The following is a 26253-nucleotide window of genomic DNA, read 5'->3' on the forward strand; positions in this document are numbered from 1 at the left end:
ATGTCACTTTCTTTGAGGGGACACCCTATTATCCTCGGGTTTCCCCTCAGGGGGAGAGTAGTGAGAGTGGGGGTTTGAGTCCTTGTCTTCAGGGGGAGAGCAGTGAGAGTGGGGCAGTTCCTTTACCTATTTCATTGGGTGATGAGAGCTGCAATGGTGAGGGTGGTCAGAGGGATCAGGAGTTAAGGGTCTATCACAAGTGGTGCAGGTAGGTTGATCCTGATCATCAGCAGTCCAGGCTAGCTCCAAACTCATCTGCAGCTCCAGGTCCAGGTACTACAGTCCCAGGGCCCACAAAGACTTCCTCTATTGTTGCCATTTCACCTCCTACAGATGATCTTGACCTTCCGATTGCAGTTCGTAAAGGGAAACGACATTGTACCATATCTACAGCCCACTGTATTTCCCATTTTGTATCCTATGATCACCTATTTCCTACCTACAGGTCCTACCTCAGTTCCATTTCCAATGTCCCTATTCCAAGAACAGTGCAAGAAGCCCTATCCGTCCCGGAATGGAAAGATGCAATGCAAGTTGAGATGGATGCCCTGTTAAAAAACAACACCTGGGAGGTAGTTGATCTGCCCAAAGGAAAGAAACCAGTTGGATACAGATGGGTATTTACGATGAAGCATAATGCAGATGGATCTATTGAGAGGTATAAAACTCGGTTAGTTGCAAGAGGGTTCACACAGACTTATGGCATAGATTACTTGGAGACCTTTGCCCCGGTAGCCCAGATGACCACTATTCGAGTCCTATTATCCCTTGCAGCAAGTCACACTTGGCCTTTATACCAAATGGACGTGAAAAATGCTTTTCTGAATGGAGATCTGTAGGAAGAAGTTTACATGCGTTTGCCTCCTGGATTCTATGATGCAGAAACAGGTAAGAAGGTCTACCGGCTCAACAAGGTTTTGTATGGTTTGAAACAATCACCTAGGGCTTGGTTCGATAGATTCAGACTAGCCCTTGTGAAGTTTGGTTATGTACAGGCCCAGTCAGATCATACTCTATTCATCAAGAGGGTGGAGTCCTCCTTGACACTACTGGCAGTATATGTTGATGATATTGTGGTCACAGGGAATGATAGCCATGAGATTGAGTCCCTTAAACAGCTCCATCAAGAATTTGAGGTGAAAGACCTTGGTGTACTCCGGTATTTTTTGGGTATTGAGGTTGCTAGATCCAAACAGGGGATCTTTATCTCTCAGAGGAAATATGTCCTAGACCTGTTGGCAGAAACTGGAAAGTTAGGTGTCAAGCCTGCAGATACACTGATTGAACAGAACCACAGAATTAGTGCAGAGAGTGGGGAGCTTCTTGAAGACAAAGTTATGTTCCAAAAATTGGTAGGAAAGCTCCTATATCTCTGCCTCACTCGGCCAGATATTACTTATGCTGTTAGTGTTGTCAGCTAGTACATGCATTCTCCTAGAACCACACATCTTCTTGCGGCAGAAAGAATCTTAGCCTACTTGAAGAGATGCCCGGGTAGGGGTATACTGTTCAACAACAACAACCACATGAAGGTGGAGGTCTATACGGATGCTGATTGGGTTGGGAGTGTTGATGACAGAAGGTCTACCTCAGGATATTGTGCTCTTGTGGGAGGAAACCTTGTCTCATGGAGAAGTAAGAAACAAAGTGTTGTCTCCTGATCAAGTGCTGAAACAGAATATAGGTCCATGGCCAATGGAGTGGCTGAAATCCTATGGCTAAGATCTCTACTTGAAGAGTTGGGTATTGAGTATGAGAAGCCCCTGATGCTGTATTGTGATAATCAAGCAGCCATTAATATAGCACATAATCCAGTGCAGCATGACAGAACCAAACACATTGAAGTTGACCGTCATTTTGTACGAGAGAGAGTCTCATCTCAAGAAGTATGCCTCCCTTACATCACATCCAGTATGCAACTAGCAGACATCCTCACTAAAGTCGTATCAAGAAAGAAGCTAGAAGCGGATCTATCCAAGTTGGGAATGATGAACATTTACTCCCAACTTGAGGGGGAGTGTAGAGAACATTGATGTGGGCCCCACAGCTGTGGTCCCACTCTGTCCGTAGGGTAGAATGTATCTAGTCATAGCTGATGGTCAATTTATTATTTGGTTATTCTAGTTGTCATTTACTTTTCAGTTTTATATTGTTATGTGTTATGATGTAAACACCAAGGGTAAATGTGTCCTTTCATGTAACTAGCATAACATATAAATATTAAATTGAAGTGGCGGCGGCAGAAGATTGAGATTCTGTTCTTCTACTCAAAACCTGTGTTCTACTGCTCTCTCACCACTCTTTCTCCTCTTTCTTCTTCACTTTCTCTTCTCTTCGAACTTGAAGTTTCTTAGTGATCAAGATTGATAGCAGTCTTGAACACCTACATCCTGAAACCTTAACTTCTGGTCCTCGGCCTTTTAGATTTGAGAATGTGGTTAACTCATCCAGATTTTGTGCACTTGATTGGGGAATGGTGGAGAGAAGAATTAAGAGGAGTGAATTGGAAGGGAGTAAGATTCCACAAAAAATTGAAAAGGTTGAGATCCAAAATTAAGGAGTGGAATAGGGAACACTTTGGAAGGATAGAGGAGCAAAAAATTGACTTGATGTCCAAGATTGAGGAACTTGATTCCAAGGAAGCTCAAAGGATGATGAGTGAGCTACCTTCCTAGCCCTAATCCCAAAGAAGGAAGATGCAAAGAACTCTAAGGACTATAGGCCAATCAGTCTAGTGACAAGCATCTATAAAATCCTGGCTAAAGTGTTGCCATTGAGAATCCGAGTAGTACTACCCTCCATCATCAGTCAAGAACAAGGTGCTTTCGTGCAGGGAAGGCAAATAGCGGATCAGATCCTAATAGCAAATGAGTGCGTGGAGGACATCAGAAAGTCAGGAACCCAAGGTTTCATTTGTAAACTAGATTTGGAGAAGGCTTATGATCTTGTGGATTGGAGTTTTTTACTAGAGGTACTAGGGTGTTGTGGGTTTGGAGCTAGATGGTGCAATTGGGTAAAGGGCTGTATTAGTTCCTGCCATTACTCTGTTTTGGTTAATGGGGTGGTGAAAGACTTTTTCCCAGCTTGTAGAGGCCTTAGACAAGGTGACCCTCTCTCCCCTTTTCTTTTTACCCTAGTTGCAGATGTCTTCAGTAGATTAATCTCTAAAGTAGATAGGGAAGAGGAAGTTAGAGGTTGGAGGACTGGAAGGAACAATGTCCGGGTAACCCACCTGCAGTTTGCCGATGATATCATAATTTTTTGTGAAGGGGGTGACAGGCGGGAAGTGAGAAATTTCAAAGCATTGTTACAACACTTTGAGAATGTCTCCAATTTGAAGATAAACCTGGATAAGAGTTGTGTGGTAGGGGTTAATCTGAATGAGAGGACTTTGCAGTCCGTGGCGGATTGTTTAGGCTGTCCCATTTCTTCTTGGCCCTTGCTACTAGGTCTCCTTCTAGGGGATAACCCAAAGGAGAGTAGTTTTTGGACCCCAATTCTGGAAAAGTTTGAGAGAAGATTAGCTTCTTGGAAAAAGAACTACATTTCCATAGGGGGACGAGTGACTTTATTGAGAGCTACCCTAGCAAATTTACCAGTTTATTTTCTCTCTATCTTTAGGATTCCTATTAGGGAAGCTAAGAAGTTAGAGAGGATAATGAGATCTTTTCTGTGGGAGCCCGGGGAGGAAAAGAAAGATAATCTAATCAATTGGGAAATAGTTTGTAGGAGTAAAGAAGAGGGTGGACTGGGAGTAGGAAGGTTAGTTCAAAGGAATAAAGCTCTCTTAGGAAAGTGGTTGTGGAGGTGGCCTAGAGAAAGGGAGAGATTGTGGCATGAAGTGATAGATAGTATACATGGCAGACAGGAAAATGGTTGGGATGCAGGTGTATCACGTCAAGCTATGTTGGCATCTCCTTGGAAAGCAATTCAGAGTGTCTTCCCTCAGTTTCTCAACTTGGTCAGGTATGATGTCAACTCTGGTGACTGTTTTATTTTGGGAAGATACTTGGGTGGCTACCGTTGCCCTTAAGGACAAATTCCCGGCTCTCTATTCTCTTTCCCTTTATAAGGAAAAAAATGTTTCTCATTTTCTTCCTTCTATTACTTCACCCTCTTACTTAAGCTGGGACTTTGGTTTTAGGAGAGGTTTGAGGGATGTTGAACTTAGTAGTGCTTCAGAATTGTTGTCTCTTCTTGGCAGTGTCTTTCTGGATCCTCTTCGCTCGGATGTGAGACTTTGGTCCCCTCATCCAAAAGGTTTTTTCACTTGTGCTTCATTTTTTAAGTCCCTTTGCCCTTCCATGGGACAGTTGGGTTTCCCTGCTAAGGAATTTGGTTCAGACCTGTTCCTCCTAAAATAATAATATTCTGCTGGGAGGTGTTTTAAGAAAGATCAATACTTTGGATTGCTTGCAGAAGAAAAGGCCTTTCATGTGCTTGTCCCCTAACTGGTGTGTACTTTGCAGGGCTAGTGGTGAGGATTGCTCCCACTTATTTGTATCTTGTTCCTTTTCTAGTGCTATTTGGAGTTGGATCTTTTCTTTGTTTGGATGCAGGTGGAATCTGTCCTCAGAATTAAGAAAGATTGCTTGCAGAAGAAAAGGCCTTTCATGTGCTTGTCCCCTAATTAGTGTGTACTTTGCAGGGCTAGTGGTGAGGATTGCTCCCACTTATTTGTTTGGATCTTTTCTTTGTTTGGATGCAGGTGGAATCTGTCCTCAGAATTAAGTCAGTTGTTCGATCCTTCTTGTTTTGTGTGGCCTACAAAAAAAGGAAAAACGATGTGGAGATGTATTAGAGCAGCAGCCTTGTGGACAATTTGGGAAGAAAGGAATGCTAGGATGTTCAAAGAAAAGGAAAGAAGCTTACAAACTGTTGAGGATTGTATATTGACTAGAGCCATTCATTGGCTAAGAATTTTGGACTTCTTTCATACGTTTTCCTTTGATGACATTTGGAGTAACTGGAAGGCGGTAGCCACTAGTCATACGAGGAGGGACAAGGCAGCTGCAGTGTGGAAGCCCCTGCTTGAAGGTTGGGCAAAGCTGAATTTTGATGGTAGTAGCCAAGGAAACCCAGGCCCTTCGGCAATAGGAGGGGTGCTGAGAGATAGAGAGAGAAACATCCTAGCTTTGTTTTCAGGCCCTGTGGGAATAGGAGACTCAAATAGAGCAGAGATCTTAGCGGCTGTACAAGGCATCCAGATTGCTGAACAGTTAGGAGTTCAACACTTGATAGTTGAAGGAGACTCTAAAATTGTTGTGGGATGGCTGACAAAGCCAGCTTCAGCTATGTGGCGATATAGAGATTTATTGAGGAAAGTCAATTGGCTCACAAGAAATATGACAGTTACCTCTCTTTGGGTAGAAAGATCAGCAAAATCCTTAGCAGATGGACTAGCTAAGCAAGGGGTTTCAAGGGATCATTTGTTTTGGGCTGCTATGTAATTATATTTCTGTTTATTTCTGCTTATCCAGTTCTTAAGTGATGTAATACTTTGTTAGAAGAGGTAACAGCTCATGCCTCTTCATGGGTTTCCTGTATTGCCTTATATTCTGATTTAATAAATTATTTTCATTCATCAAAAAAATAAATAAATAAACTTGAACCATTTCCCCCTCAAGGTCAACCAATCAACCCAAGCGGTTGAACTGTTGACCCATCTGACCAGTTCAGCAGGTTAGCAGGCTCTTGTATTTATTTCTAGAAATTTTTTAATAGTAAAATATCTGGATGGAGATTTGACACAAACCAGCATTGTGACCAGGTCACTGGTCCAACCAACCAGATCAACGATGGATTGAAAACACTGGTTCTCCCATGTATTTCATTTATTTCAAATACTAACTAATTTGACACATGTGATCCCATGTTTCTACTCTTGAGTTCTCCCATTACCATTATGATTCTACACTTTTGAGCTCATATTACCCTATACATCAAGCCTCTGCAGACCCACTTATTTAGCTACATCATCAAGAAGTAGAGTTGTTCAAGCAGTCAGGTATTCATGCCACATGCCATAAAGGAAATATTTGTTAAACATTTCTTTTAACTTTAATTCTGTTCTTTCCACAATATTTACAAACATATTTCCAAAAAAAATGTTTCCAAAATTTCCAACTTTCTGAATGCATATCATAGAACAAATACGATCTAATCCCTTACTTATGTCATTACATTCTATCCATTAGGTATTCATTGAGATTCCTTGTTAGGAAAGAAGGAATATCCATTAAGACTCTAAACACTTAGAGATAACTAGGTTTCCAATCAGGAAGTGGTTGTTCAGTACTTGCGACTTGATATGGAACTGCTTGATTGGAAATAGTAGAAAAAGGAAAACCAAAAAGAAATAAAATAAACAGAGAAAGAAAAGAACATTAGACTAAGTCTTTCCATGCATCATTGCTCTTAACTGAAATGCTTCACTGTAATAATAGCTCTTATATCCACTGATTTTAGATACAAGAGATGAAAATTAAATAGGCTAAGACAAGCCAGATACCCCAACAGTGACGTAACTCCCAAATACAATAATAAACCCTTCAATGCCCCCACCCCTAGGCAAGCCCCCAAAAAGGTTCCTCCCCATTAGCTTCTTCTCTGGTAAGTGAAATATCATAGATAGTTAGAAGACCTTGACATCCATCTAACCAAGATATTTAGGCTAGATGGAAAAGACCAGATTTCCCCAAATAGAATGAAGATTCATCCAAGGAACTTACTTGTCCCCCCTCATTCACCCAATCACAACCTGGAAATCCCCTTCAATTTTTATAATATCCCAATGTATTGGCCAGTAGCCAGTCTCTGACAAAGTAGCAGGAATAGTAATTCAGCCAAGAATGAGTTTCTGTTGCTAATGGGACTAACCAAAATAAGTGGAAGATTTTACCATCATGATTCTGGAAAGCTTACAATACCTGAAGCTGCAGGCTTTCCAAAACTTCAGCCATTAATGTTCATATGTTGTGTTGTCCATCTGGGAAGGGTTCAAGAAAGAAGAATTTGCTCTCTAGTTGGAGAAAAAGGCCATAAACTCCTAGACCTTTAATAAATGTCATCCAATTTAAAATCCCAAACTGCCTCTCTTGTTTGGATGCATGAACTATTAGTCTCACTATTATGAATTCTACTCAGGGATGTCATTCAAAGCTTTGTCACAACAAAATATAAAGATTCCAAACATCAAAATGCTTTTGTAAGAAGTTAACAAATTATCTTTGCAATTACTCTGGTTCAAGTCTCAAATTAGTCATTGAAAGTAGCTTCTGGAAAACATCTTGCATATATTACAGGAATCTCTTAAGTAGGGATGCAAATAGGGTGCCCGATTTGAAGAATTTCAATTGCATCAGGATTCAGGACCAGATCTCAGGCTTTGTCCTTAACAAAGTTTAACAAATGCTCAATCCAGGCCTGCCAAAGATGCACCCTCTCTCTAAGGAGAAAAGTGATGAAGAAGAGAAAAAGTGAAGAAGAACGATGAACCAGAGAGGGCCTTGTTGCTGTTGCATAAATTATGGTTGGCTTTGATTATCTCTTGGAAAATTTCCATTTTCCCACTGACAAAGGAGAATACAAATGAGGAAGGAACCATAACATAACCACATGAGGAAAGATCATGTTTAACTTTTAAAAAGTATGTGTGCTCAGCGTTGAGGCTAGCCTTGAGGCAATGCTCAAGGACATAGTTTTCACTTTTAAAGACACCAAGGAGAAACTAGGTGACAGGGGGGGTGCCTTGTCGCTTAGGCATCACCTAGGCAATGAGTTTTTTGTGACAAAAAAAAAAAACATAAATCGTAGGGTAATTCCCTAGGTCTCATAGTAAAAGCAGTAGTACTTTTTAATTAATAATTACCCTAGTCCTCATGAAATAAGCATAAACCTCATATCAAAACATGGAAAATCAACATATTTATGAGAAGAGAAAGAAAGAAAGGAAAATATAAGAAATAGAAAAAGAATCATCAAGTTCCTCAGTTCCTCTTGTATCTTGATTGGATAAAATCTTCAAATTTCCCTATATTGGACCCTTTTGAAGTCTTAAAGGGTTCAAGATTACATCACCGACTTGTGTGTCAATTGAACCCAAACAAATAAGAACATAATAAAAGGTGACTAGTATAAGAATAATAAAATATTATAAACCCACAAAATGAATAATTTAGTGTAGTAATATATATTGTAATATTATAATATCATAAAATAAAAGAATGTAAAAATACTATGTGGCAACTTATACAAAAATATGTAGGTGCTTGGGTGAGTTGACCCTCCAAGGGTGCCTTGTTGCTCAGGCATCACCTTGGCAACTATGCTCAAGGAACTCAACCTTGAGGTCCATGCTTGAAGGTACAAGGCAAACTCCCCACAAACTAGCAAGCATTGTGTGTGCATTTGTATATGTATATAGAAATGTAGATATGATGATGATGATGTGCACCAATCAAAAATAGTATATGTATGTGCTTATATTTATGCTCTTAATTTGAAGCCATTTTTTGAAGTATTATTTAACATTTAATGCTTCCAAACAATCATTAAATAGTCTGTAAGGATGCAATGGCTTTCTCTAAAGCCCCTAATATTCTTAATGTTATCATTTATTCATTGTAAAATCTTTGTTTTTAAGGATTAAGAATTTAAGACCCTAACATGGACTTGTTTGGGCTTGGCACAAAAAGTGGCTCATAAAAAATGCAAAATGTTTAACATCACAATAGTCTTTCTTTATAAGTCATTAAAATAGCCATTTGAAGTAATGCAATTGGGAAAAAGAGTGACTGAACGTTTCACATGCTTGAAAATTTTAAGTTTATATTCTGAATTAATATTATGTTTAATATGTTAACTTTTTGGCATTTTTTGTATATTTGTGCCTTGCTTCAAAAAGGTGCACGCCTTGTGCCTTGAACCTAAGGCACAAGATGCCCCTTGTGCTTTTAAACACTGGACTGGTTCAAGTGAACATCAGAAAAACGCATATTGAATATCTGTTCCCATAAATAAACTATAGGAACAAAAGTTGTCCTGAAAGGAATAAATTGTGAAAATGAGAAGATTTCCAAGGTGCAGCCCATAAGGCACAAGTGTTGTCCACAAAATCAGTCAGCCCTATGAGACTCTTTAGCTATGTTATAAAGCCAAATATAAGTTTTGTTTCATTGTCATTTTGGGTATTAGTTTTCTATCTTGTCAATAAGAAGGTTTCTGGTTTATAATGTCAGATCAGAGGAAGTTACTTGGTTTTAGAACAGGTAATTCAATTGGAATATTGGATGCCAATATCTACCAGTTCCTTTGCAGAGAGCTTAGTTAGAGGAGTCAGAAAAGAGTCTATTCATTGGGGGATGAACCTCCTGAGAAATATGTAGTGTTTACTCAGGCTTATTAGTTGTAAGCACAGTCAGCCTTCTGTTGTTTTTCCCTCCATCTCTGTTTGGAGAGAGGGGTGTGTTCCTTATTTTAGATTGGCAATTGAGGGCTGTACTTTATTTTATACCTATGATTAATAATGTACTCCAGTCTATATAAACTAATGCAGTGCAGTTTTTAATGATGAATTAAATGGTCAAGCAGAGTTTTCTTTTGAAGATTTTTTTAAGAGTTTTTTTAAGAAAAGTAATGAATTGTTTTAATAATTAAAAGCCAAAAAAAATACAACAGGTTGCTGTACACAAGGAATATAAAAATCTGTTCACTATACATTAAAGAATCAGACCCTGGCTGTTTAAATCAAAAAAAAAAAAAAAAACCCGTATTTGTGCTCTTTCCTCTAAACATCCAATGACTCGTTATTCATCAAAAAAAAAAACATCCAATGACTCGCCAGCCAATAGATCATCTTCCCCATAATTCTGCTTATTACTACTTTTTCAGTAGTAACTTCATTTTCAATCACAAGTATGAGAAAATTTAATAAGTTTATAGATGAGAGTGAACTGAAGGAGATCCCACTGTTGCAACACAAGTTCACTTGGTCTAACCTCTAGGAAAACCCTTTGAGTTGAAAATTGGATAGGTTCCTCTTCAACCTAGATTGAGGAAACTATTGGGGTAATTTGGTCCCTAGAGCTCTGCCTAGAGTCACTTCTGACCATTGGCCAATTAAGATAGGTGTAGAATCCTTTAGCAATGGCCCTAGACCCTTCAGATTTGAAAATATGTGGTTAAACACATCCAGAGTTTAAGGCTAAAGTGAAGGAATGGTGATGTGAGGAGCTAAGCGGGGTAAGGTGGAAGGGAGTGAGATTCCATAAGAAGCTGTGAAGGTTAAGATTCAAACTGAAAGAGTGGAATAGGGATCAGTTTGGTAGACCAGAGGAACAAAAGTTGAATACTATCACTCAAGTTGAGGCCTTGGATGAAAAGGAGTCCCTAGGGATTTTGATTGAACAAGATAGAGAGAAGAGAAGATAGTTGAAGGACTTAGAAGATGTTCTGCTTAGGGAAGAGATTTGTTGGCGACAAAAATCAAGGAATCAATGGATTAAGGAAGGAGATGGAAATACCAGATTTTTCCATGATTTGGCAAGTGGACATCAAAGGAGATTTTATAGCCAAATTAGAAGTAGAAGGGGAGGTAATTGCAAACCAAGAGGAAATAGCTAGAACCTTTGTCAATCACTTCAAAAATCCGTATGGAAGACCTTTGGATGAGAGGCTACCCTTAGAAGGATTGGATTGGCCAAGTTTAGGCAATGAAAAAGCTTGCTAGTTGGAAAGAAGCTTTGAAGAAGATGAGATTCGAAGGGTAGTGTTTTTGATGGATAGGTCTAAGGCTCCAAGCCCAAATGGTTTTACAATGGCCTTTTATCAAGATTGCTGGGAGATTTTGAAAGAAGATCTTTGTGAGGTGTTTAGGGAGTTTACAGACAATCATCTAGTAAGCCTAGGAGTCAATGCTACTTTCTTGGCCTTAGTCCCTAAGAAGATTGATGCTATCCTCCCAAAGGATTTTAGACCAAAAAGCCTGGTTACTAGTATCTACAAAAACTTAGCTAAGGTGTTGTCATTGAGGATTAAAGAGGTTCTTCCTTCCCTAATCAGCAAATACCAAGGGGCTTTCGTACAAGAGAGGCAAATTACAGACCAAATCTTAGTAGCTAATGAATGCTTGGGAGAAATGAGAAGATCCAAAAAGAAGGGATTTGTTTGCAAGCTTGATCTGGAAAAGGCCTATGATTTGGTGGATTGGCAATTCCTTTTACAAGTTTTGAGGAAGTGTGGCTTTGGAGAAAGGTGGTGTCAGTGGATTTTTGGCTGTGTGATATCTAGTCACTTCTCTATCTTGATTAATGGAGTGGTAAAGGATTTTTTCCCAGCATGTAGGAGGCTAAGGCAAGGAGGCCCTCTCTCGCCCTTCCTTTTCACCTTGTTAGCTGATGTGCTAAGTAGAATGATCTCAAAGGCTGATAGGGAGAATTTAATAAATGGCTGGAAAGTAGGCAGGTCTGGAGTGTCAGTTACCCATCTTCAATTTATAGGTGATATTTTAGTCTTTGGTGAAGGAGAGGACCTGGAGAAGTTAAGGAATCTAAAGATGTTGGTGCAAAGGTTTGAAAGTATGTCCAATATGAGAGCCAACCTTGAAAAGAGCAGTGTGGCAGGGATAATTTGGATAATAGAGAGGTGGAGGCGATTGCAAGGTGCTTAGAGTGTTTTGTAGCCACTTGGCCCATGACCTACCTAGGACTTCCTTTAGGGGCAAACCCTAGGGAGAGTGGTTCTTGGTGCTCGGTTTTGGAGAAGTTTAAGAAGAGATTAGCTTCTTGGAAAAAGAATTATATCTCTTTGGGGGGTATGATTACCCTAATTAGAGCCGCCCTGTCTAACCTACCAACTTATTTCTTGTCAGTCTTTAGGATTCCTTCTAGAGAAGCTAAAAAGCTAGAAAAGTTGATGAGGGAATGCCTTTGGGAACTGGGGGAAAGTAAGAAGGATCATTTGGTGAAGTGGGAGGTGGTTTGCAGGAGTAAAGAAGAGGGAGGTCTAAGAATAGGGAATCTGATGCAAAAGAACACGGTTTTGTTGGGAAAATTGCTATGCAGATGGCCATTAGAGAGAGAATGATTGTGGGTTGAAGTGATAGGAAGTATTCATTGCCACTCGGAGAGCAGATGGATGTTGGGGTCTCTCGGTGGGCATTTGGCAACACCTTGGAAGGAAATTCACAGTCTCCTCCCTCAACTCAACAATTTTCTCAGGTATAATGTGTGTATTGGTAATTCGATTCTCTTTTGGGAAGACATTTAGGTTGAAGAGGCTCCTTTGAAGGACCTCTTTTCGTCTTTATACACTATCTCCTAGTACAAGAAAGAGCTTGTTTCTTTTTTTTGCTCCCCTTTGGATTCTCCTTTGGCTCCAGTTTAGGACTTTGGGTTCCAACAAGGTCTAAGGGATGAGGAGATTGTGAGTCTTACTTGCCTTTTGAGTACCCTTGAAAAAGTTTGTTTGGACCCCACAGAATCAGATAAAAGGTTTTGGACTCTTGTGCCCTCGGGTAGTTTTTCCTGTGCCTCCTTCTTCAAGGCCCTTTGTCGTCCAGTGTCTGCTCCTCCTTACCCTTTTTAAGGAGGTTTGGTGCAAACCTGTTCCCCCTAAGGTCTTGGCTTTCTGTTGGGAAGTGTTTTATGGGAAAGTAAACACCTTGGGTAATCTACAAAGGAGAAGACCCTATCTTTGCATTTCACCCAATTGGTGTACCCTTTGCAGATCCCATGGTGAGGATTGCAACCATTTGCTAATTTCTTGTACTGTTACAACAGATTTGTGGGATTGGCTCTTCTTGATTTTTGGATGCAGGTCGAATAGGCCAGCAGATGTAAGCTTACTTTTTGGCCCTTCTACCTTTGCTTTGCGCCATCAAAGAAGATGAATAATGTGGAGGGTTGCAAGAGCAGCACTGCTTTGGACAGTGTGGGAAGAAAGGAATGCTAGAATATTCCAAGAGAAGGTGCGAAGCCAACAAGATTTGAAGGACTATATCCTGTATAGGGCTATAGTGTGGCTAAAATCTTCGGAGTTATTTCAGCAGTTTTCTTTTAATGACCTGTGGAGGCATTGGGCAGAAGTGGCAAGCAGTTCCTCATTGAAGACAAACATGCACATGAGCGGGGTACCCCCACCTGAAAGCTTCCTGAAATTAAATTTTGATGGGAGTAGCCTGGGCAACCCAGGCCCTTCTAGGATGGGAAGTGTTATAAGGAATGGAAGTGGTTCTGTGGCAGAACTATTAGCTGCACTACAAGGGGTACAGTTTGTTGTACAGATAGGAGTGGAGCAGCTTCTAATAGAAGGTGATTCTAAGGTGGTCGTGGGGTGGTTACAGAATCCGGAGACTATAGTTTGGTGCTTCAGAAATCAACTTAAAAGATTTAAATGCTTGACGAGATACTTGTATGTTAGAATACAATGGGTAGGGAGATCTGCTAATGCTATGGCTAACTGTTTATCCAAGCAAGGGGCAATGAGGGAACATTTGTATTGGGCTCAGCTGTAATCTTTTTTCTTTAGTGTTTGAAGGGTTGGAGAGGTCGCAGCTCGTGCCTCTCCAAGTGTCTTCTGTAAAGTTGCTTCTAATTTCTTTCTCTAATAAATTCTTCATTTATAAAAAAAAAAAAAAAAAAAAAAAAAAAAAAAAAAAAAACTTTGTTTTCAAAAATCCTTCTTTCTTTCCACAAACACCAAAATACTGCTGCGGGTAACATTCTCCATGCTACTTTCCCTTGCATACTCAACCTTTCCAAGTACCACCCTCTTAATAACTCTGCAATTGAGGCAGGGAAACAACTCCTAACTGTAAAAGGTTTTGTTATTTTTGTCCAAATACTGTAGGAAAACTTGCAATGTAGCAGCAAGTGGTTGACAGTCTCTAGGGTTTTATTGCATAGAGCACAATTTGTGTTGGGATCTGCATACCTCTTTGGACCAGATTTTCTCTAGTCAAGATTCTGTCCAGAGTGGCTGACCAGTCACCAGACAAGAGAAGGCTGCTTAAGATAGCACAGCTGTGCACCATACTCTGTTACTGGAAAACTCACACTCCATCTGTCTGGTTAGCCTACTTTAGAAGGATCTCACGGAGAATTGGCCAGAATTTTCCCAGGCTCAAATTCTCTTATCTTCTCTGTTTATTACCACCTGTGTGTTCTAGAGTTTCTGTAGCAGATCCACCATTGGGGCCACCTCCCAATCATTCAGGTTTCTCCAAAAAATGGGGTCCCATCATCCCATGCTAGCATGCCATTTTGAACTTGGTAACACTCAGCCACACACTTATCAGCAGCTAGTTCAAACAGGGCAGGAAATAGATCCTTTATAGGTCTGTCTTCACACCAACAATCTCTCCAGAACCTGATTTTCTGACCATTTCCCACTTCAAACTTCACACCCTTACTATGGCTGTTTTAAGCTTTGTCCACTTCCTTCAAGACCCCACAGTGATAAGGTCTTCTGACCTCACCTGGATCCCACTCCAAATTTCTACACCCATACTTTGCTGCAAAAGTCCTCCTCCAATGACTGTCCTGTTGCTCATTGAACCTCCAAAACCATTTACCAACATAGTAACATCTACTTCCCTCACCTAATCCCAAGCCTCCATTCCCCTTAGGATTACATGCCTTCCTCCAATTTACTAAATGATATTTCCCTTCATCTTTCCACCCCCTCCATAAAAAATCTCTTTCTTTTCATTTTCATCGGTCATTGATGCTGGGATAGGGAATAGAGACAGGAAGTACACGTGAAGAGAGGAAAGAGCATCCTTCACTAGTGTTACTTTGCCTCCTTTTGAGAGGTATTTGGATTTCCATGATGCCAACCACTTTTCCTTTTGTTCCAAAATTGGTTCCAAATGGCCTTACTTGTACATTTGGCACCAAAAGGCATTCCCAAATATGTGCCTAGCAGCTTTCCTACCTTACAACCAAAGTCTGCAGCATTGAATTAGATTCTCCACAGCCAGATATGGCCCAATTTACCAAAAAAAAAAAAAAAAGAAACAAGAATCCCCCTCACAACCATCACTTCAGTCTTAAATAAATTTAGATGAAGATCTGTCACTATTCTCAAACCTTTTCATTATAGGCATCAAGTTTTCTAGTTTCTCTTTTCCAGCGTTACAAAGAATGCAAAGAAATAGGATATCTGTGGGCATTGTATCCTTTCTTCTCTAAATTTCTTTTCTCTATTTTTTCTTTTTAATTGATACTTTCTTCTGATCTTTTTAAATCTCTCATCTTTTGATTCTATCCACTCTAATAAAGAAAGCTATTGTCTACTTCTTGTTGCCGAAATATCAATTCAGCATCATTAGTATAAGAATATCCAACTTATTTCTTCATCTAGCCCTTCTTCTCTACCTTAAGAGCGCCATCTATAGAGCCTCTATCAACCATCTCAATCTTCACCAAAGTTCTCCTTTCTTGAACTGATTTCTTTATAGCCCTACAGGCCATAAACCAGCTCTTAAATAACCATCCTGTATCCAATTAAGTCCCCCTTTATATTGTTCCCTTTCTTCTTCATATTTACATTATTAGCTAGGTTTTAGATTTCAGTACACAGTCCATCAATTTGGTATCAAACTTCCACACCAACTATCAGTGTTGTGCCACAGATTCATTGTCCTCCATCAAAAAAAGAAAAATTATATCAAAGGATTACTCCAGTCCAACTGGGTAAGACAGGTTAAACATCTTCAACAAGGTACAAGTACAACAATTGCAAGGTGATTCTCTTCCAGTCCTTGGACCCTGCAAATCAAGTGTCATTGCATTCTAGCACACATGGAGACCACGTTACTGAGTCATAGCCTTTTTTTTAATGTTGTCCACCTTTCTTTTGATAAATGAATAATGAAAAGAGCAAGAGGTTAGATCATTACAGGATGCCCATGGAGAGGTGCGAGCTGTTACCTCTCCTAAAAGCAACAAAAAAAAATTGCTAATGTTGTCCACCTTGTCCTTTGAGTCTATTCTCTGTCCCTCTACAAGGAAAAAGCTATCTCTCATTTTCTTTAATGTTGTCCACCTTGTCCTTTGTGTTTTGGGAATTTCTAATGCTATCAGGATGGAGAATTGTTTAGCCAGGCAAGGAATTATCAGTAACCATCATTAGTTTTTTTATCTTTAACACAATCAGAAATATCTTTTACTAATTAACGAAGATATTCCAACTATTAGAATGACTGATATTGGGGATCAGTACTATACAAAAGAAGGCAGCACAATGATTGAATATGCTTGTAAGGTGCAGCTTAGGGAGGAGCTAGTTGTAGAGGGGTGGGGAATTATTGGCGCATTCTGGTTTTCTAAGGGACCGTTTGGTTCACAGTCAGAACCGGAATCAGAATCAAAATCCTTCAGAATCGAAATTGGAATGGTCTATTCCCATAAGTCTGTTTGGTTCAGATAGGAATCAGAACGAGAATTGGAATCAGGTGGAATGGGATTTCATTCCCAAGGGAGGGGGAGGGAATGGCCATTCCCTCAAATGGGGGAATGCCAATCCACTAGGAATGGGAATGAGATTCTGATTCCTCCCAACCAAACAGTTGGAATTGGAATGGCCCATTCTGATTCCGATTCCAGACCCCTATTCCGACAAATCAAATGGGCCCTAAATCGTGCTCAAGGGTGATTATATTGGGTGTTTATCATTGAGGCATGTTTGCTTTTGTATGAAAAGGACAACACAATTGTAGAAAATTCCCTACGCCACAATTACTGTGCCATCAATTTGACAGCATAATCCCAGAGACCAATACAAGATCATACCTACCTACCCCTTCTCTTGCAAGTGCATCTGCTAGTGCAATCGCTATTGGTGGAATTTCTATTCTTTTACCTTTGCATTTAACTTTTGTTTCATTAATGAATTCGTATTGGTGTGGTTGTTAATAAAGGTCTATGGAACATAAAAGAAATAAGTGATGTTGTAAGGGAAACCAATCAGTAATTATTCAATGCTTTACCTGGTATGAAGATCCATTAGATCATCATCATCGACAGCAAATGGGCAGGCAAAATCAGAACCATCAAACTCATCCTGGAAAGACAACCTGCTAGAGCTCCTTGAAAATGAAATCCTTGGTGAACTATTAGATGATATCTTTGCTCCAGAAAGATTTCCAACCTCATCCCTCCCAGCATAGAGTATCTAGAAAAAGAACAAATCAATGTACAAACTGGTGCCTTGCAGATGCAATGGAAGAATGATATGACAAGTGCAACAAGACAAATTACCAATATAGTACCTTCTGAGCTGTTATGCAGGTCTGAACATCTGCTGGCCTCGCTGGAGCTCTAACATTATCAATCTGCAAACCAGGTCGTGTGCCTTTTAGGGAAGGCGATGGAGGCAGCATATGAGTGGTGGGTAATCCTGGGCTTCCACCAAGCTTAGCTGCAGATATGCTGACTGGAGCACTTTCAGAACGTAAAAGAGCCTTCGACAGATGATCACCAGGTACATGGGTTGGCGGAGATGGGGAAGGAGAGGGAGAGAATGTAGGTGATGGCCAATACTCATCAAAACTTGTATTTTTGTTATGAGCCAAAGATGTATTGCTTGAGAGTGGAGTTTCAGGGGGGTGATGGGGTGAGCTTGTAGGCGGGAGGCGATTGGAAGTCATATTAGAAGGGAAACCACGGGAATCTGAGTATGTTGGTGAGGGTGAAGGAGATGCTGAAGGTGCAGAGGCTCCATAAAGGTCATAACTCCAGCTGTGTCGCCTACAAAATGGGGCAGAAGAAGGTGAAACATGAGTTGTCACAGGAAGAGAAGGAAATCTTTTAAGAGGATCTGTCATCGGGCTCCCCACATAATCTGGTATGAGCTGTGTGGATATTGGGGTTGAAGATTCCAAGTTCACATCTGACAGTTTTGGATGGTACAACACAGAAAGGGAAAGCCTGCCCCCATTAGTATCGATGGGCATGAACCCAAATTGCTGCATCTCTGCCTCCTCTCTACGAGTGAAAGGCTCAACAAAGGAACAGACTCTATGATCAAGGTTAAATGTGTGAATTTGCCCCGACGAATTGAGGTCTCTGAAGAGCTTGTATGCAGGTAATAGCCTCACAGTCACATACAAAGACCTTAACAATATAATGGATTTCTTATACAATGAGTGGGAACTAGTACTGCCCGTCCTCTTGCCCCCTGAACTTGAGTCCCTACTCTTCCGGCTCTCATACTGCACAATCCACCTCTCTATAATCTTTTCTCTTTTCACTTCCGAAGGATATTCTTCCTGCCCAGGATTCCAACAATTCCTAAACCTCTCTTTCAAAGAGTAGTTCCTCGCAAGGCCTCTCCTCGGAGAACACCGAACAGGATCCAAGTCCGTCGGTCTCTGGATGAGAATCACATCAACCACCATCGGTTCCTGATTGCTCTGACGCCAGAGGTCAATGTTCTCTAAAGCAGATGGACAGACCCGAAGTGCTAAGTTGAACCATTTATCTCTAGGCTTGACACTCGAAGACGAAGACGAGGACGATGATGGAGACGAAAGAATCTGCTCTCCACTGTAATTCCGCGAGGAAACACATGGAGACCTGGACTCTAGTATTATGTGCAAACTCTTTGTAAAAAACTCAGTAATTATCTGCTCAATTTTTGCTGATTCGGAGTGAATATTGCTCTGAGAAGAAGCCATAACTCTCACCCTCTCTCCCTCTCTAAACAAACAATTTCATCGATGTTAACTCAATGTTCAATACTCTTTCCAGAGGGAGAGAAATCGAAAATTTCAAAATCCAATTTAAAATTGATTCTTCCAGCAATAAAGCATTCAAAACCTCTTCAGAGAATAACCCTAGAGATTAAAAAACAAAAAAAAAATCACAAATTTCGAACAACAGAATCAAAGATAGAAGGATTCGAACTGCAGAGAGAATCAGAACATGCGAAGCTTAAGGGATCGATACTAAATTTTCAGTGATCAACAGATGAGAAGATCACAAATTAATCAAAAATCGGAAAGAGATTGAAATTCGAAAAAGCAACACTCACTGTTCTGCTGTTGTTGCTATAGTTGGAATTAGGAAGGAAACCCGTTTTTAACAGGAGGATTTTCAGTTGTTTTTTTTCTCGTTGAAACTTTAAGGACCCTGGTTTCTGGGTGGGTCTGGGTCTGAGGCTCTGTGAGCAGATGAAACAGGACTGAAGCACTGAGGATACGGATTTATGTCCCGAACTCTGCGTAACTTCCCCGTCAACCGCAGGGAGAGAGAGAGAGAGGACAAATCATTGAACGAGGTAGAGCCGTAGAGTGGACATCTGCCACAGAAGTGGAGACACCAGATTGCTTCCCGTTGAAGCTGAACATAAGGGCCGTTATGGGCTTTTAGTACGAGGCCCAACCTAGGCCCAGAAACTAGGATGGTGTTCATCATTAGGAAATAGCAACAGAATCTCTTTCCAATATTTTCTGAATGGAATCTAAAGTATTTATTAAAAAAATTGTTACAATTAGAATTTAACAACTAAGAAAAACTTCTCTTTTTATTTTTTAATATTATTATATGTTTATAGTTTGATAATTTGCATTATGGGCTCTATATTTGGCTTTTATGGGCCTAATTTCAAAATATTGAGTTAAATCAGCCCATCCAAACCAAAGGAAAATCAAGAAGCTTCTTACAAACAAACCGGTTCTCTCTGATCTTACTTATGGACCTTGATTTATCAAGTTAAATATAGAACTTAAAAAGGTACAAGGTGAAAGAGAAGATTGCAGCAACCAAATAAATCCAACCCATGGGCTTTGGGCTCAATCCATTATTGCAGAAAATGAACGAGGGTTCACGTTTTTTTATTAAACCTGATTAACCCATCTCTGACATCTAATCTAAATATCTAATAGTTAAATTAGGCCAAGTCCAACCCATATTATTTCCTGCTCAAATACGAACTCAAATTAGGCCAGACCCATGGGCCATGCCGTTGGGCCGGGTTGAACTTTGTCCAATCCAAGTGCCTTTTCTTCTCGACCAGACGATCCATCTCTCTCTCTCTCATGATCTTCTGTTTTGTTCTTTTATTCTTTATCCTCTCTCCCTAACTTTAACACACAGCTTTTTTCCTGACAAACTATAGACTATTGATCAATAGTAGCAAGGCATCCTTCAATTAAGGAAAAGCAAATAGTTAAAACAAACTAGCAGAGTAAAATAAAGGTAAAAAGAAAACAGCTTGCAACTTTTTCCCCTTCATCGCCTCATGTAAGGTAATGAATGTTTTTAAAATTTTAACATTTTGAGCATTTTCTCGGCCAAGACCTTACGGGCAAGCTAGCCACCCGGTTTTACCACATTTACATTCATTTGGGATTTCCTACTCACTCTCTACCTGTAGAAACTGGGTAGGAAAAGTGAGTAGGGAATCCAGAGTGAATGACAATTGAAATATTCCCAATGTCCTACTGTAGCGTCTGTGTGTAGCAGATCCCTACTGATGCCTCATTTAATTGTCATTTATGTAGAAATGTTCCCCACGTGTGGCTGTAATGTCTTGTGGGTACCTGTAGGGATGTTCCCAATGTGGCTGTAATATATTGTGGTTACCTGTGAGTAGCATCTTTCTGGGGTAGAAGATTCAAGCTCTAGCTCTTGTGTCCTATATATCTCATCACCAAAAGTTAGGAAAACCATTTGCCTTTCATTCCCAAGATTACCAACATCACCCAAATTACCTAGTGATTTGGTACCATAAGCTTTTCAGCCAGGGGCATTTATACTAGAAATAAGTGAGAGAGAGAGAGAGAGAGACTGATGGGTGCTATATAGAACAAGTGAGCATAACATTTTGACATTTGTTTGAATATCCCCTTTGGAATTCGCATGGGCGCCTCAGAACATGACTCACAGCACATCCCAACCATGTATTGGGAATATCACCCATTGACAAGTATGGGAGATGTTTCTAATGCATGCTGAGATATAGGGGTGTCAATTGGATTGGATTTGGTCCAATCCGGTCAAGTCCAAAGTGAGTCCATTACAAATAGACCTGGTCTAATCCAGTCCAATGAATGTTTTGGATTACTTTGGACTGGTCCAGATACTGCCCAATCTGTTCAAATTCCTGTTAATTTAGATTAGTTTCAACTCAAACCTGGTCCATTGACACCTATGTTCTTATCTTCTATCAATGGACCAAATATTGGCTCAATTACGGACGGACTACGTCCAATCCAATATGCCATATTGATTCGTCCAATCCATCTAAATTCAATATGTCTTATTGGTCCGTCCAATTCATCCAAATGAGTTTTGATTTGGACGGAGTCTAACCCAAAACCGGTCTATTGACACCCCTACTGAGATATGCATGTGGAGCGCCTAAAGAGTGTGCTCTGTGACCCAATGAGGGCTGGCTCATTAGTGTGTTAGCTGATTTGTTCCAACCAGCACTTTGGGAAAAAAGGGGTAAGGGAGAAGTTACCCCCCCCCATAAAAGTTGAATCAACTAAGAAAAAGAAAAGAAAAGAAAAGAAACAACACCAATGTTTGGCATAGCCTTAGGGTATGTACCACATTTGCGCTACATCAGAATTTAGACCTCAACTGTTAAAAAAAACATGTTTGGCATGACCTGTTTATGGTGGAAGCTGCAACACAACACTACACCTCATGTTATGTGAATGTGCCAATTTTTTTAGCTTCCTTTAAGCAGCCATGCATTTGAGAAGCTATGTAACAGCATGGTTTCAGCGGAAATAATGTGAATGTGTCGATTCTACTTTTAAAATGCACCACTTTGGTTTCAGCGAAAATAATGCAAAAACTGCATAGTCAAGCGCAGTTTTTATCAAGGTTTTTAAAACTGATCTGGACAATGAACTGGTAAGGGGTTCAGTTCCCAGGTCAAATGGTATGACCATTCGAATTGGACAGATGGCCCATTTTGACAAAAAAAAAAGTTAAAAAATAACGGTTCAACAGTTTACTGACTAAATCAACAGTTTTGGTGGAAATAACGGTTCTAGGGTAAAATGGTTCTTGGGGTGTTTGGTACAATAAAGTTGCATTGCATTTTGGATCAATACAAATTTATGAGAAATATGTATTATGACATTATATATGAGTGTCATTTCAACTAAAAAATACATGTATGAGAATCATCAAATTTGACATTTTAGGTAGAATAACAATTTGTATCGAACAATTCAACATTTTCAAATAAAAAAAATCTCTCTCAAAAAATTGTATTGATTAACCCAAAACGCAACAGTAATACAACACCACTGTGCCAAACACCTCCTTAAAGACATCCTCTCCTAGAATTGCCACTCGAACTAGCCCGCATTAGCCTTATCAAAGACAACATGGCACAAACAAAATTGAAAACGACATGTTGGCAAGCCATGTATGCCCATAAATTGACAACATTAGGCAAATAGGTAACCCTCTACTACATTGGACTAGACAGTCAACCTCCACCCTAGAGTAGAGATAGCCATAGAATATACTATTAGTGGGTAGTGGGCACAAGAGAGAGTTGATCATCAATAGGACCTAAAGGGTTATCTAATGGAACAATGACGACCTTGGTTTGGACAATTCAGGACAAAAAGCATTGAGCCCACTATTTTAAGGATGATATCTGCAGAGCAGAACAGAAATTAGGTTAGTTACAATGGACTACAGTTCAATAGTATGGCATGTGCATCATATGCATATAATGTACTTTAAAAAGTAAATTTGATAATACATGTATCTATTAGAAAAGGCAAATCCATATCGTTTTTACAAACTTTTATGATTTCCCCTCAGGATAGGACCCTTTAGAAGATTGCCCAAATCATGTATATGGGTTTTACTTATTGAAATGATCAACTTATCGTTTTACTTATTGCCCAAATCATGTATATGGGTTTTACTTATAGTATGGCATGTGCATCATATGCATATAATGCATATAATCTACTTGTGTATCAAGCCAACACTCCCATCGACATCTGATTAAAAGTGTCATAAAGATGTAAATTAGAGCTCAGAAAATCTATTTCTAATTTTGGGTAATTGGTAGAAATAATGTTTAAAATATTGATAGGATAACTGTTTTCTTTTCTTTTTTTTTCTTTTTACAGCCTGAGTTTTTCATAATAAACATTTTAGGAGGGCTTCTAATGTTTAAAGATAAAGACTCCCTCTAAATCCATGTATTTGACGTTTTAATGAATTCAAAAATCAATGGGGCTATGATAGGCACTAATACATTGCAATAATTTGAACCTTGATTAATTGGCCATGAATTGTGTCTTTAATCCATCTCTAATGGTAAGGTTGAAAATATAACTTCAATTATTATTTCACACTTCATTTAATTTCCTCTCATTAAGTCTGATACTTGAATTATTAACTCTCATTTTCTCTTATTGAATTAGATTTGTGTCAATATTTTTAACAATATAAACCCATATATTTTAAAATCGACTCAAAAACAAAATAATGCTTATTCCAACTGGTGGTTAAGCAATTCAACCATCCGAATCACTTTCATCAACTTACGAAGTCATAGTTAGTTAATAAATTTTTAAAAGAGAAATAAATATAAAAACTTACAAAAATATAGGAACAATTAGACACACTTATGGTATTTTACTAATCAAATTAAAAAAATAAGTATAATAAACAAGAATTATTTTTATTAGTAATGAAAATGAAATACATAATTTTGAACTAACCAAAAATGAAATATTTTACTATTTGGCAAAGATCAATAGTACAAATTTTGGGTCAAACAAGTTAACCTTTAATGTCATAAATAAATAATAAAAGTTAATAAAAAATAAAAATACATAAATTTTGAAAAAAAAAACATTTAGGCACATTATAATATCATATATTTATCATATTAAACAAAAAGTAAGTGTGACATATTAGAATTATTTTTACACACAAAAATACAAAAAAAAAATTATAGAAAAAATTAAACACATCTATAATTCTATATTTACACCACTATTAAAAATATGAATAAGATTGTGAAACTTTCTTTTGACTAAATACTCATTTTTAAATTTAGTCTCTATTTAATTATGAGGTTTAAATTGTAAATTGAACTACTACTTTTCATCCTCATTCAATTCCCTCTATTTAAATCTTGCAATTTTTGATAAATGAACAAAAAAAAGATACCCCAAAAAGATTAAATATTACAAAAAGAAGAATCAAGCCAAGAAAGTATGCCTATCAATGATACTTGAAACTTCAAAACTCGATCCGATTGTCACATATTTGGATGAGGTGTATATGTAATCAAATTTGGATTTTCAATCCGCATCCAATTAATAAAAGAAAGCAAAAAAATATAAAAACAAAAAATAAAAAATACATCAAGTTTATAAAAAATTAGATACATTATTACTATCATTATCATCATCTAGAATTACTATGTGCAAAGCATGTGCACGCTTAATAGTATATATTAAAAGAAGAAAGTGAAGAAATTTTCTCTTTTAATTTTTTTTATTTTTTAATTCCGCATTTTTTGGTCTCTATGAATGGAATTCCTTTTATTTGATAATTCTTGGCCACATCAATGGCTTTCCAAGAGCCATGTTTAATCACAATTCTAAGAGGTTTATCACTACTGAAACCTCTCCTAGAATGTGTCCAACTAAAACACTTTTAGTTTTAAAGTTACTCTATTTTTTCTTCTTCATGTCAAGCTTTCCTAATGGAAATTGTCTGAAATCACTCATTTTTTCTTCTTCACATCAAAGACCCCAACTGTTTTTATTCATTCTTTGTTGTGAAGCTCTTAAAATTATTGTTTTCTGTCTATACATCATAGAGTGGTGAAGTTAATATGTTTTAGGTAGAAAAAACATGGGTGAGAAGATGTTATTTTGGACAACAAATAGGGACGTAAGTACATCAAGTATGAACAATCGATTTTGCTCTGGAATTCAGGTAAAAAATATATTTTTTTTCTCCATGTGTTTTGAATTGAATGTACGGTACAAACACTATAGGTGTGGTTAGGAAGTAAAAACATTAAAAAGAAACCCAAAATGAGAATTTTTCTGCAATAAAAAACCTGTTTTATACTAACTAGCGAAGAAAGATGAATGAAAACGGGTTAGGATCGACCTGTTTTTGATACTTGTGTAACGAGTCGATATCGACCCATTTCCAACCCAATTATTTTATTTATGGTGTTATACACGGTTGTTAATGTACCATGCATGTTATACATGTTTACATAATAATAATTTTAGTTATTATTATTATTATTTGTTTAATAATTATTACATAATAATAATTTTAATTGATGTAAAAATAATAATAATGTTAATTACAATTATAGCGATTAATACTATTTTCAATAATATTATTATTTATTAATATTTGATAATTATTAATATCAATTTTAATAATGGTATTCATAATATTTTAATAACAATTGATTATTAAATAATATTATTAATAATAAATTTAAATAAATATCATTTTTAAAAATTAAATAATGATTACAATTACAAATACATGTGATATGTTAAATCATTATTATTTTGAATTAACAGTAATATTTAAATTATATATATAAATCAAAGTCTAGAAATTTTCTCTTTTTTTAAATTTTCAATTTTCTAAAAGCCACGTTAATGTAAAATTAACGAATCAAATTTCTCTGTTGTTGGCCATGTCCAGTGACTAGAGCCATGCTGCATCACGATTGTAGGAAACCAGCTATATCACGTCCCTTGCTTCTCCTAATCATGTTCAAGTAGGAAGCCATGTTGCTTTGGAATTCTTTTTTTCTCTCTCTCACTATTCTAAAGATAAGAGACCACCAGGCTGAAGGTTTCTCTCATTCATTGGATGAAAATGGAACCCAATTTTATTCTATCAGTTTTTCTCTCTGTTATAAACCCAATTTTAATTATTGTTTTAGACAAAAAGCAAGGATGGAAGACATTGTATTGAACAAGAAACAAAGTCAAAAGGACATCACTTTTGAACATGTTTCTACCATTGATTGGGTGGAAAATCACTATAAAGCAAGGGGCCAAAGTTTCTTCTTCCCTCACTTTCTCTCTCTTGGATTATTCTGAAAGGTACGTATTCTAACCATCGGCTTATTTTCAAGTATTTATAACATATTTTTCAATGATTAGAATGGCTAGCGCTATAAACAGCTTAAGATGACCAAATGGATCGCTTCTACTATAACGAATTGTCGGTGGCATTTGCTTTCCTTTGTATGTATTGTTCTTGC

General features: G+C 38.2%; 1 protein-coding gene across 2 annotated transcripts in view; it reads right to left on the bottom strand.

Annotated features, from left to right (window-relative positions):
- Positions 1–19318, bottom strand: part of LOC104586254 (autophagy-related protein 13b) — a 32353-nt gene extending 13035 nt beyond the window's left edge. Inside the window, exons 1-3 of one of the 2 annotated variants that reach the window (XM_010243426.3) lie at positions 19036–19318; positions 17273–18701; positions 16991–17175 (exon numbers count right to left, since the gene is read on the bottom strand). In XM_010243426.3, the coding sequence (XP_010241728.1) occupies positions 16991–17175; positions 17273–18679 (1592 nt within the window). In that variant the 5' untranslated portion in view covers positions 18680–18701; positions 19036–19318. Of the gene's footprint in view, positions 1–16990; positions 17176–17272; positions 18839–19035 lie in introns of both variants that reach the window. The other variant, XM_010243425.3, reaches the window with a different exon arrangement.
- Positions 19319–26253: the final 6935 nt, after the last annotated feature.

The sequence above is a fragment of the Nelumbo nucifera genome, chromosome 1 (genome assembly GCF_055504915.1).
Source record: "Nelumbo nucifera cultivar China Antique chromosome 1, China Antique-T2T, whole genome shotgun sequence".
Taxonomy (NCBI): domain Eukaryota; kingdom Viridiplantae; phylum Streptophyta; class Magnoliopsida; order Proteales; family Nelumbonaceae; genus Nelumbo; species Nelumbo nucifera.